Source organism: Callithrix jacchus, chromosome 19 (assembly GCF_049354715.1).
Source record: "Callithrix jacchus isolate 240 chromosome 19, calJac240_pri, whole genome shotgun sequence".
Taxonomy (NCBI): Eukaryota; Metazoa; Chordata; class Mammalia; order Primates; family Cebidae; genus Callithrix; species Callithrix jacchus.
In genome coordinates, this window is record NC_133520.1 from 27934202 (window position 1) to 27946979 (window position 12778).

At 49.3% G+C, this 12778-nt stretch overlaps 1 protein-coding gene across 3 annotated transcripts in view; it reads left to right on the forward strand.

The window, feature by feature from the left end:
• The first annotated feature begins 55 nt into the window (after positions 1–55).
• LOC103789276 (maestro heat-like repeat-containing protein family member 7) overlaps positions 56–12778 on the forward strand; it is a 49152-nt gene continuing 36429 nt past the window's right edge. For 2 of the 3 annotated variants that reach the window (XR_004736866.3, XM_035280669.3), the window contains exons 1-8: positions 56–528; positions 1545–1748; positions 4084–4148; positions 4629–4751; positions 4887–4966; positions 5355–5484; positions 6279–6365; positions 12469–12576. Coding sequence is in view for 2 of the 3 variants with exons in the window: in XM_035280669.3 (XP_035136560.1) it covers positions 1661–1748; positions 4084–4148; positions 4629–4751; positions 4887–4966; positions 5355–5484; positions 6279–6365; positions 12469–12576 (681 nt within the window). In the remaining variant the exon portion in view is untranslated. Of the gene's footprint in view, positions 1749–4083; positions 4149–4628; positions 4752–4886; positions 4967–5354; positions 5485–6278; positions 6366–12468; positions 12577–12778 lie in introns of all 3 variants that reach the window. The other variant, XM_078356783.1, reaches the window with a different exon arrangement.

Below are 12778 nucleotides of genomic sequence, written 5' to 3' on the forward strand. Positions count from 1 at the left end.
CTTGGGCTGCCTGCCAAGGTGGCCGAGTTCCCTGGTCCCTCCAGCTGGTCTGGCCAGGTCCCTGGGAAGCTGGTGTCATGGCTGGGGTTGTAGAAGGAGGCTCTCAGATTCTCTGCTTCCAGGGCAGGGTGGAAGCCAGCACAAACCCTGTCAAAGCTCCTGACGGCCTCCTCTTCAGCCTGAGGAGTTGGCCTCTGGTAGTCACTTCACCAAGAAGGACAGGGGACTAGCCAGGCAGAGGGTAGAGATGGGTGGATAAGTGCCTCCCAGCCATTTCTGGAGCTTGGACTGCCCAGAGCCCAGGCTCATGAGAAACAGCCCCTTCTCCAAACCTGGAAGACTGAGGCCCCTCCTTGGGGTGGTGGGGAGGCGGGGCTCTCCACAGGCCCCTCCCCCATCTCACTGCAGCCGCGTACGGAGCGCCACCTTGGACCCTTCCATGCCTGCCCTGCAGGGGCCGCTCCAGGGCCTCAGAGCACAGCTCCCCCTAGAGAGGCTGTGCCCGGACCTGAGGCGCCGGCTTGTCAGGTAAAGGGGGTCCCCTGCCCGAGGGGGACCAAGGAAAGGGCGGGGCAGGGCACGGAGGGCCCGGGCCCTGGCTGCAGAAGGGGCGCCTCCAGCCCTGCCGGTGCAGCCCTGGGGGCCGCGGGGATCCGGGGTCTCTGGGGCCTGGGGCGCTCCGTTCTTGGGGAAGGCAGGTGGGGAAGAGAGGCGGCTCCAGGGTCTCTGGAGAAGTTGTGGGGCATCCTGATCTCAGACCTGAGCCCTTCCACCTATGGCTTGTGGGGAATCGGCCGCTGGATTCTGTATTTTAGATGATGGTGAGTTAGGCCCAGGGAAACCTGACAGTGTGGGCAAGTTCCCAGGGAATGACCTGTCTGAGGGTCAGCTCCCAGCGATAGGACCGACAGAGACCAGCTAAGAGCGGGAATACAAAGAGATGGACACAGGGACAGAGCAAGGCCCTTTAAGGCAGTGAGCCATGGGACGCGCTGTTTGGGGACCCGAAATGCAGGCAGTGAGAGAACCAGGTTGCCTGCAGTTTCTTCCTGGTCCACGAGCAGGCTTCCTTGGGCCATGTCTGGGAGGGGCAGACATGTGGGGGCTCTTAGCTCCCCTACCATAGGGCAGAAGTGAGGTTATGAATTAGGGAGTGGGGACAGAGGCCTCTGGGAAGAGGGTGCTTCAGGGCTTTAGCAGCAAGACTCCCAAAGGCAATTTGGCCTGGAGGAAGAGGGACTTGAAAGGCCACTGTGACCTGGGAGCTCGCCTGTGGGTCTGAGATTCCCTATACAGGGAGATCCCAGGATGGAAGACTCCTAGGCAAGTCCGGAGTCACTTCACCAAGAAGGACAGGGGACTAGCCAGGCAGAGGGTGGAGATGGGTGGATAAGTGCCTCCAAGCCATTCCTGGAGCTTGGACTGCCCAGAGCCCAGGACCCTTCAGAGGGTCCTGAATCTTCCCATGGGGAAGAAATGAGAAGCTGACCCTGGGACCCGGCATTGGCCCTGCTCAGCCAATTCCTTTCGTGGTAAATGGGCAGGATCTGCCTCGGGCAGCTTGCCCCTGGAGAGGCTGCATCCCTAGGAAGGACTGTCTTGTGCCTGGCCTGCCCACCATTCTTGTCACAAGCCGCAGTCTCCTGCCCCAAGCACACAGATGAATCCGAGTTCTAACAAGCAAAAACCAAGCAGAGTAATCTTTGATCCATCAACATCACAAGTCTCTCGGAAGTCCAACTTAGCAGGTGAGCAGTTGGTCCTGTTTCTCAATTAACTGCAGGTGCTCAGAAGTGGTGGTGATTGCCCACACCCTCACTTGAGGTATACTTAATGGGCACACATCTGCCCACTTCTGGCTATCCCGTCACAGCTCTAGACTCTGCATGCCTGTCCTTTTTCAGGCTTGCCTCCTTGAGAAGCCTGGAGCTGGACCAGGAACAAGACATTGTCTGAGACTGAGCAACACCTCCTCTTAACTTTACTCCCAACCCCAAATATGTTCTGTTCCCCATACCAATTAATGGCAACTCAATCCTTCCAGTGTCTCAAGGCTGAGATTCTTGACTTCTCTCTCTCATACTCACATCTGGCCCATCAGCTATTCCTGTTGGTTCTACCTTCAACATGGATACAGAATCTGACCATTTGCTTCTAACCACTTCCCTTGGTGTGAACCACTGTCGTCTCGCCTCTGGTTTATTGTCACAATCTCCCTGCTGGTATATTGCTTCTGCCTACACCCCGTGCCATTCTCCACCTCTGCTCCTGATCTATTCTCAACTCAACAGCTACAGTGCTGTTGTTATTCAAAGTCAGACCACTTTTATTCAAAACCTGCCCAGGGCTCCCATCCCCAAAACCAATCATCTTTACAATGAGTCCCTCCTGATCTGCCCATTACTGCTCTACCTTCACCTCCCACCTCTCTTCCCTGCTCCTCCCGCTCCAGGCATCCTGTCTTTCTTGCTGTTCCTCGAGCTTGCTAGGCACGATCCGGCTTCTGGGCCTTCATATTTGCTGTTGCCGTGGCTTAGAATGCTCTCTCACCAGATATATAAATGGCTTGCCATTCATGTCCTTCAAGCCCACTCAGATTCAATGACTTCTGTGTATGTACATATACAAACCTATATGGGTAAACACAAAACAAAGAAGGGTAGTTTTCCCAGTATTTGAGCTCTAAGGGGGAAAAAAAAACCGAAGGGTAGTTCCTGTGAAGGAACTCCCTGGTGTGTAAGAAGCTCTGTGACAGCAAAGATTATTGTCTCTTTTTTCACTGATATGCCTAGAAGAGTCCTTTTACACAGTAGGCGCTCAATAAATGTATGATGAGGAATGCACTTACTGATTTCCTATTATATGCTGGGAAGTATTCTAACATTTTTTCACATACTAATTCATTTAAATTCACAACAATAATAGATACTGTGATGATCCCCAGGTTAAGATATCAGAACTGAAGCTTGGGGGAATTTAATTTGCTCAAGATCACTTCTTATATGTATTAAGACTCGTTGTTTGGGCACGATGGCTCACGCCTGTAATCCCAGCACTTTGGGAAGCCAAGGCAGGCAGATCACAAGGTCGAGAGATCGAGACCATCCTGGCCAACATGGGGAAAGCCCGTCTCTACTAAAAATACAAAAATCAGCTGGGCGTGATGGTGCGCACCTGTAGTACCAGCTACTTGGGAGCTGAGGCAGGAGAATCACTTGAACCCAGGAGGCAGAAGTTGCAGTAAGCCAAGATCGCACCACTGCATTCCACTCCAGCCTGGCGACAGAGGGAGACTCCTTCTAAAAAAAAAAAAAAAGACTCATTGTTCATTTAATCCTCAAACAATAACAGATACTATCATCTTCCATGTCATACAGATGGGGAAAGTAAAGTTGACAGAGTTTAATTTGCCTAAGATCACAGAGGCAATAAAGCAGAGGAGCTGAGTTTTGAACCCATGTGGTTTGGTGCCAGAGCCATTGTGTGTAGCTCCGTTCTTTGGCTCCAAGTCCTACTGCGAGGGTCTTTGCTTGCAGGGTAATGTGAGAGGGAAGCAGCAACTCGAACTCAGGCCGGTGGCCCATGTCGCTTTGGAGCCCAGTGGTGTCACCAGCTCCTTCCTCTTGCTTTACCTCCTCCCGACTCCACTTTGGTGAACAGGCTCTATTCCTGGCCTCAACCGTCAGGCTCAGGGAGGCATGCCTGAAGGCTGTGCTGGTCCAGTTGGCACAGAAGCTTCCTGGGCTGACTTGGGGTTTCAAGTCCATTCACAACCAAAACTTTCAAAGGCAGTCCAGGACAGCCCTAGAGATCTGTGGTCACTGGGAGTGACTTAAAGGTCTCTCTCCTCCCAATTGTTCTTCCATCCCCGGCCATGCCTGATTCAGAAAATATCTTAACTAAGTCCCCACATGATGTCCTTTCCACTTTGGCTTCCATTGGCCTAGAGAAGTCGGTTCTGGGAACCCTGGTAGCTTCTGAGCCCTCTTGGTGGACAGACAGGAAGGGAGGGCAGAGGATGGCTCTGCCTCCCTGTTCCATCTGGTGGAATCAGCCAAACTCCTCAACTACATCCCTTTTCAGGATTGCGCCAATCAGAAAGAGAAGCCTATGAGTTCATAGTGAAATTTCTAGAAGAAGAACATATGGTAAGAAAGTTCTCTGATCCTTTTTGTGAACTGAGGAGGAAAGTAGAAAAAAAAAAAAAAAAAGAGGGCTTATGCCTCGTTGGGTTTTGGGTACTAGCCCTGGCTTGGAAGCCACCAGATACACAGCCCATTGTTGCTTCCTGACCAGGTAGATCTTAGGTAGCTAGTCCACTGGACGGGGTGTCTGGGGCTCAGATCTTGCAGTTCCCCACCTGTAGGAAGGATCTTCATCAGAGATCCCTATCCCCACTGTCCCCCAGAGCCCTACATAAGTGGCCAGACATGGATGAGCAGCAGTCCTGGGGACAAGGACATTGTGCTGAGAAAATCGAGTGAGCAATCCATCCTTCGGCCTAGTTGATCAGAATCTGGGCTGGGAGTGAGGGGCAGGGGCGGGGTGCAGGTCTCAGGTGCTGCCCATGGGTGGAACTAAGGGCTGAGGCCCAGCTTATGGGCAGTAGTCTGTGTATTGTGTCCTAGTCCGAGTTCACCAAGCTGAAGTTCCTGAGGGCTGTGGAAATCTTGAGTTGTGCTGTGCATGCCCAGGCAGATGGTAATATGGACGATTACTACCCCAAAACCATCCTGGCCAAGAAAATTGAGGTAAGAAACACCCAAGCTCTGCTGGGAGATGGTCATTCAGGGATGAGGATGACAAGTCCCGGACCTGAGGACTGGCATCTCTCTCTGAAGGGGGTTCTCGGTTTTTGTTTTTGTTTTCTTTCCTGGCCTTTCTAGGTACTAATTCTTGAAGAATCCACTGAGAATCTGATGGGCAGCGTGCGTCAGCAAGCCATGCTCTGCATCGTGGCGCTGAGGTGCCTTTCTTGCTCTTACCCTTTCAGAGCCCCTAGGTCTCTGGTGCTGAGAACTTTTGGGTTGGGAGGAAGGGCAAGGTTTGGGGACTTAACTTTTGGCTTGTGGGTGGCAGAGCCCCGATGGCTGCCACTTTATCTGCCTGCATCCTGGGGTGGAGGGGCTGTATTTTTCAACTGTACTTTTGGGAGTGTATTAGGACATTCAGTGAGGAAATGTCCTCCCCCGGAGGACAGGCCATTGGGAAGTGTTTGGGGGCTCAGGTCCCCACTGTTTCCTGCACCTCAGAGAAAGCAGCAGAGCACATTCTCCCAGAGGGTCCCAGCAACATAACCCAGGCTCTCCCAGGGACTCCTGAAGCCTCTTGTCATTCCCCGTCTCTCCCTGCAGCCAGGTGAATCCACCATTCCACTTGTCCCAGAAACTGGACCTGGTAAATGTGGGCATCTCCAGCATGTTCTCTCTGCCCCTCATCCTGCCCAGTCTGTGCCAAAGAGACAACGCAAGTCTCTACCTCCAGGTAATTCCCACCTTTTCATGGAGAGCTCCACTGGGAGGGTTTGTCTTTGGAGTCACCTCCTGTCTCTTAACTCCCCTGCCCTCCTCCTGCTCTGAACTCTCTGCAGAGCCCTTGACCCATGGCCCTCAGGCTGCTAAGAGGCGCTCCAGCTGTCTTACCCTCGCCTGTCTTTCTGGGGGATCTGGCCCATGCTCCTGCCCTAGCCCTGTCCTTGCTCACTAAGGCTCACAGCAGCTTCAGCTGTGGGAGACAGTCTAATAATAAAACCCACAGATACTGTGGAGCAACTGACCAGTAGACTGCCAAATCTTCCCAGGGACCTATAGTTTTCTTTATTCTATTTTTAATTTTTAAATTTTGAGACAACGTCTCACTCTGTTGCGCAGGCTGGAGTACAGTGGTGCAATCATAGCTCACTGCAGCCTCAGCCTCTGGGGCTCAAGCTATCCTCCCACCTCAGCCTTTGTAGTTTTAAAAATAGACGTTTCCTCAACCCAACAGAATGACTGTAATGGGGAGAGTCCCACGGGGTCTGGCTTTCCTGGGGAAAATGGCCCAGTGCCTGCATTTTACCACTGGGCCTGGTCCAGTCTTCATTGAGGCCAAGAAAGGTCAGCACCAAGGAAGATCAGAGTGTGGCTGGCCATGAGAGGGAATGTGGGGGGAGGCAGAGCCAGGCTAGCCCTATTTCTTCCTCCTGAGGTAGGGGATAAGGAGATGGGGGAGTGCCCCCAGGGAGCCGAGCTGGCACTGTGGTAGTCCGTTCTAGACGCTCCTGTCTCTTCACTTGTCAGACGGTCCAGGCCTTAGATGATATGTTGCAGGCTCTTGTGATGGACGACATGAGGCCTAACATGCTCATACTGCAAAACTTCCTGGAGGTAAGTGCCCGTGGAAACTGAAAACTGGAAAAGTGATCAGGGAAACGGAAACTCCATGTTAATTCCAGCATGTTTGGGAGGAAAGGAGAAGAAGGTCAGGATAGCCTGGGTGTCACTCTAGTCCAAAGACCACTGGTTCTCAAGCCTCAGCATGCATAAGCATCACTTGAAGACAAAGTTTTGTGTCTCCCATAACATATCGTTTTGAGGATCCCACTTTGGAAGCCCAACCAATTAAGCTGAGGACCCATTTCCCCCCAGAACTTGGACATACTGGGGCTTCAGTGATAACAACATTTATATCCATGTCACACTTTAATCTTCAAAGTACTTTCCCCTGTGGCAGAGTCTGCCATTGCTCTGTGATAAAGATCTCAGTGCTTCTCCATCCAGGCTGCTGTTATAGCCCTTAATGTCATCCTCACCAGAGACTCGTTGTACTTCCTTAACAGTCTGTAGAGCTTTAAAGCATTTCAGATATTCTTAGTTACAATAGTTATCCCCTGAGAGTAGTTTGAGTTGGGGAAACAGCCAAGAGTCACTTGAAACCGACTTTCATGAACAGGATGGTAATCAATTAGGGTAATATAATTTTGCATAAAACATTGGATATGACTGCAAATAAGGAGACAAGACTGCCCAGGCACCTTATAAAAAGACCTTGACAAGGGCTTCGGCTAGAAGGAAATTTGTCCACATTTGGATGCGTGACACAGTTCTTTTGGAATGTGCCATCCCTGGTATGTTTGTTGAGAAGGATTTTTGTGCTTTTTAGTCAACCTCGCTATAAATGTAAGAACAAATGCTCTTCTGTTGTTCTTTTTTTTTTTGAGATGGAGTTTCACTCTTATTACCCAGGCTGGAGTGTAATGGCGCGATCTCGGCTCACCGCAACCTCCGCCTCCTGGGTTCAGGCAATTCTCCTGCCTCAGCCTTCTGAGTAGCTGGGATTACAGGCACACACCACCATGCCCAGCTAATTTTTTGTATTTTTAGTAAAGACGGGGTTTCACTATGTTGACCAGGAAGGTCGTAATCTCTTGACCTCGTGATCCACCGGCCTCGGCCTCCCAAAGTGCTGGGATTGCAGGTTTGAGCCACCGTGCCTGACCCTTCTGTTGTTCTTGGAGTCTTTGAGGAACAGAGATGCAAAACTTTGGTCCTGGTCAGGGTGGAGTCTTTAAGAGATCCATTACTAAGGTTCTCATTATCCAAAGATAAATGGTGCCCTGCAAAAGTACCACCTGAAACAGGTTCCCACCTTTTGTAGGAGAAATCAATTTATCTTGATAAATGAAATACAAAGTGTAAAAACAAGTTATTTTTATGTGTAATAAAATTATATTTGCTCTGGATGTGGTGGCTCACACCCGTAATCCTGGTGCTTTGGGAGGCTGAGGCAGGGAGATCACAAGGTCAAGAGTTTGAGACCAGCCTGGCCATATGGTGAAACCCCATCTCTACTAAAAATACAAAAGTTAGCCAGGTGTGGTGGCGGGCAGCTGTAATCCCAGTTACTCAGGAGGCTGAATCGCTTGAACACAGGAGGCAGAGATTGCAGTGAGCTGAGATCATGCCATTGCACTCCAGCCTGGGCGACAGAGCGAGATTCTGTCTCAAAAGAAAAAAAATTATGTTTGCTGTCTTGAGATAATTCTCAGTCAAGTGTGTATATTTTAGACATGTTTTTTCCTAAAGGATGACATGATAGCATAATACGACATCATTTATTTCACATTTGACTTTGCATAGCTGGATCAGAAAGGTCAAATTTGAGGGCTATATGTTTTCTTAAGGGCCTTCCTTTTCTTTTGTCTTCTTTTCTTTTTCCTTTTTTGGCGGGGAGGGATGGAGTCTTGCTCTGTTGCTAGGCTAGAGTGCAGTAGTGTGATCTTGGCTCACTGCAACCTCTGCCTCCTGGGTTCAAGTGATTCTCCTGCCTGAAGTGATTCTCCTGCCTCAGCCTTCTGAGTAGCTGGGATTACAGGTGTGCAACACCACGCCCAGCTAATTTTTGTTTTTTTTTAGTAGACACGGGATTTCACCATGTTGGCAAGGCTGGTCTCAATCTCCTGACCTTGTGATCCGCCCGCCTTGGCCTCCCAAAGTGCTGGAATTACAGGTGTGAGCCACCGCACCTGGCTTTGTTTTCCATTTTTAAATTAAGGTATAATTTCCATATGGTATAATTCAGCTTTTAGTGTGTAGATCTGTGGGTTTTGAGAAATGCATGCAGTCCTGTAACTATAGACACAATGAAGCTATAGAGCAGTTCTATCACCCCCCAAATTCCCCCATGACTCTTTCAGCCCCTTCCCCATTCCCCACCCCTGGCAATGGCTGATTGGTTTCCTGTCCCTATATCATCTAGGTACAGTGGTTTATGCCTATGGTCCCAGCACTTTGGGAGGGTGAGGTAGGGGGATCATCTAATCCCAGGAGTTTGAGACCAGCCTGGGCAACATATGAAACCCCACCTCTACTAAAAATAAAAAAATACATATTAGCTGGGCATGGTGGTGTGCACCTGTTGTCTCAGCTACTTGGGAGGCTGAGGTAGGGGATCACCTGAGGCCTGGATGTTGAGGCTGCAGTGAGCTGTGATTGTGCTACTGCACACCAGCCTGGGCAACAAGGCTAGACCCTGTCTCAAAAATAAATAAACAAAATAATTAAAATGTTATCTAAGGCTGGGTACAGTGGCTCATGCCTGTAATTCCAGCACTTTGGTAGGATCGCTTGAGCCCAGGAGATCAAGACCAGACTGGGTAACACAGACTCCATCTCTACAAATAATAAAAAAGTTATCTGGGCATGGTGTTGTGTGCCTGTGGCCCCAGCTGCTTGGGAAGCTGAGGTGGGAGGATCACCTGAGCCAAGGAGGTCGAGGCTACAGTGAGCTGTGATCATGCCACTGTACTCCAGCCAGGGCAACAGAGGGAGACCTTGTCTCAAATTTAAAAAAGAAAGCCATCTAAATGGAGTTATCCAGTAGACGGTCTCTTGAGTCTGTCTTCTTTCATTTAGCATAATGAATTTGAGATTTGTTCACGTTGCTACGCATGTCAGTACTTCGTTTCTCTTTATTTTTTAATTGAGTAGAAAGATCACAGTTTGTACATTCATTTTCCAGTTGTGGAACTTTTGGGTTGTTTCCTGATTGGGACCATTACAAATAAAGCTGCTATAAATCTTTGTGTACAGGATTTTACATGAACCTAGGTTTTTATTACCCTTGGGTAAATCTCTCGGAGTGAGACTGCTATGTTGTATGGCATGTGAACATTTGACTTTATAAGATTCTTCCTCCAGGCTGGGCATGGTGGCTCACTCCTGTAATCCCAGCAGTTTGGGAGGCCAAGGTGGGCAGATCACCTGAGGTTGGGAGTTTGAGACCAGCATGAACAACATGGAGAAACCCTGTCTCAACTGAAAATACAAAATTAGCTGGGCATGGTGGCGTGTGCCTGTAATCCCAGCTACTCGGGAGGCTGAGGTGGGAGAAGTGCTTGAACCTGGAAGGCAGAGGTTGTGGTGAGCCGAGATCACGCCATTACACTTTAGCCTGGGCAACAAGAACAAAACTCCACAAAAAAAAAAAAAAAGATACTTCCAAAGTGTTTTCCCAAGTGGCCATACCATTTCCACTCCCACTAGCAATGTGTAAGAGTTCCAGTTGCTCTGCATCCCTGCCAGCATGTGGTATTGTTAGGGTTTCCTTGTAGTCATTCTTACAGATGTGCAGTGATATCTGTGGTTTTAACTTGCATTTCCTAGTGACTTATGTTGTGTACCTTTTCATAGACTTATTTGCCAGCCATCTACATGTCTGCTTTGATGAAGTGTCTGTTTAAATCTTTAGCCCATTTTTTTTGTTTTGTTTTGAGATGGAGTTTTGCTCTTGTTACCCAGGCTGGAGTACAATGGCAAGATCTCCGCTCACCGTAACCTCTGCCTCCCAGGTTCAAGCGATTCTCCTGCCTCGGCCTCCCTATATCTGGGATTACAGGCACCCACCACCATGCCCGGCTAATTTTGCAATTTTTTTAGTAGAGACAGGGTTTCTCCATGTTGGTCAGGCTAGTCTCAAACTCCCAACCTCAGGTGATCCGTTGGCCTCAGCCTCCCAAAGTGCTGGGATTACAGGCATGAGCTAACACACCCAGGCTACCCTTTTTTTTAAAGGTTATTTTCTTATTTGGGGATTTGAGAGCTCTTTATTTTATTTTATTTGAGATAGGGTCTTACTCTGTTGCCCAGGCTGGAGAGCAGTGACACCATCACTGATCACTGCAACCTCAAACCTCCCTGAGAGACCTTCCCACCTCAGCCTCCTGAGTAGCTAGGACCATAGGTGTGTGCCATCATGCTCCACTAAGATTTGAATTTTATGGGCCAGGCACAGTGGCTCACTCCTGTAATCCTACCACTTTGAGATGCTGAAGCGACGGATCACTTGAGGTCAGGAGTTCAAAACCAGCCTGGCCAAGTGGCAAAACCCCATTTCTACTAAAAATATAAAAATTAGCCAGGCATGGTGCCATGTGCCTGTAATCTCAGCTACTGGGATGGCTGAGGCAGGAAAATCTCTTGAACCTGGGAGAAGAGGGTTGCAGTGAGCCAAGATCACACCACTGCACTCCAGCCTGGGCAACAGAGAGAGACTTCCTCTCAAAAAAATAAATTATGTAGAGATAGGGTCTCCCTATGTTGCCCATGCTGGTCTTGAGCTCTTGGGCTCAAGCAATTCTCCTGCCTCAGCCTCCCAAGTAGCTGGGATTATAGGCGCATGCCATCATACCCGGCTAATTCTTGTATTTTTAGTAGAGACAGGGCTTCACCATTCTGATCAGACATTCACTGAAAGCCCACAACATGTTGAACTCCTAACTTCGGGTGACCCACTCGCCGTAGCCTCCCAAAGTGCTGGGATTACAGGTGTGAGCCACCACACCTGGCCCTGGCCACTCTTAACAGTATCTTTTGAAGAGCAGGTAGTTATTCATTTTGATAAAGTCCAAATTATTATTATTTTTATAGTTATACTTTCTTTGTTTCATGTAGGAATTCTTGCCTTCCTTAAGTATTTTCTCATTTTCTTCTAGAGTCTCATCATTTTAGATTTTAAGTCTGTGGTCAATTCTGAATTAACTTTTGTATTGGATGGTTAGGTATTTTTCTAACGGTTTATTTTTCTTTTTTTGGCACATGGCTGTCCATGATGGGATTCAATGCCTTGGGAGAAAGACTACCCTGAAGGGCACCTGTCCAGCAGCTATGATACAGGACACACTTTTCCAAAAGTTTACAGCAAGCAGGGCACAGGCCTCTCTTACCTGGTGGGATCTCAACCTGGTGTAGTAATATAATGCTTACAGGGTTTCTGGGAGGATAGAGTGAATTATTCTATTCAGAATACTCACCTGTGTCACGATTATTATTAACCTCCAGAAAGGAATGGCTCTGAATCTCATCCTTCAGAGACCACTTTACCCCTTCCTCTGGCCTAGCAGGTAGGGGTCTGTATGGACACACTGTCAAGAGAGCCCTGTCTCCCCACCTTATCCCATTCCTGCTTGTCTACACTGTCTGTCAGAAGAGACCCAGAAGGTAGCAGGTGAAGCCCCAGAGACTTTTTTGTTGAGATAGAGTTTCACTCTTGTTGCCCAGGCTGGAGTGCCACGGCATGATCTCGGCTCACCACAACCTCTGCCTCCTGGGCTCAAGCGATTCTCCTGCCTCAGCCTCCTGAGTAGGTGGGACTACAGGCATGTGCCACCACACCCAGCTAATTTTGTATTTTTAGTAGAGATAGGGTTTCTCCATGTTGGTCAGGCTGATCTTGAACTCCTGACCTTGGGTGATCCGCCTGCCTCAGCCTCCCAAAGTGCTGGGATTACAGGCATGAGCCACTGTGCCTGGCCAGCCCCGAAGACTCTTAAACACACCTTTGCTTTGCCAAGTTCATGGGGCTCTGCGCTCTGGAGCCTGCCATGACTTCCTCCTTTTTGTCTTTCTGACAGTCAGGAATGTGGAACCAAGAGAAGGAAGGGAGCGGCACTCCCACAGAAACTGTCAAAAGGTCTCTTTGCTTCTTTTCCAGATCATCTTACCTTGGTCATTACTGTCAGACAAAGTACATGAACAGACGCGGGCCTTGGGCACTATTTCCCGGCTGCTGAGGTTTATTTGCAATTTCCCTGAACTGTCAGTGAGTGCTTGGAGTGGGGGAAAAGGCTGACCCAGCGGGCCCTGCTTCTCTGCACATGGGGTACCTGAGAGCCTATGGCTCCACAGAGGGGAGGGTGGATGGTCAGAGTGTCCCCCCCCTTTTTTTTTGCATTAGTGCCTTTTCTGTTCCTATGGCATATGAGTTCCAATTGGCTGGGCACATTTCAGCCTTGTTGGGGAAC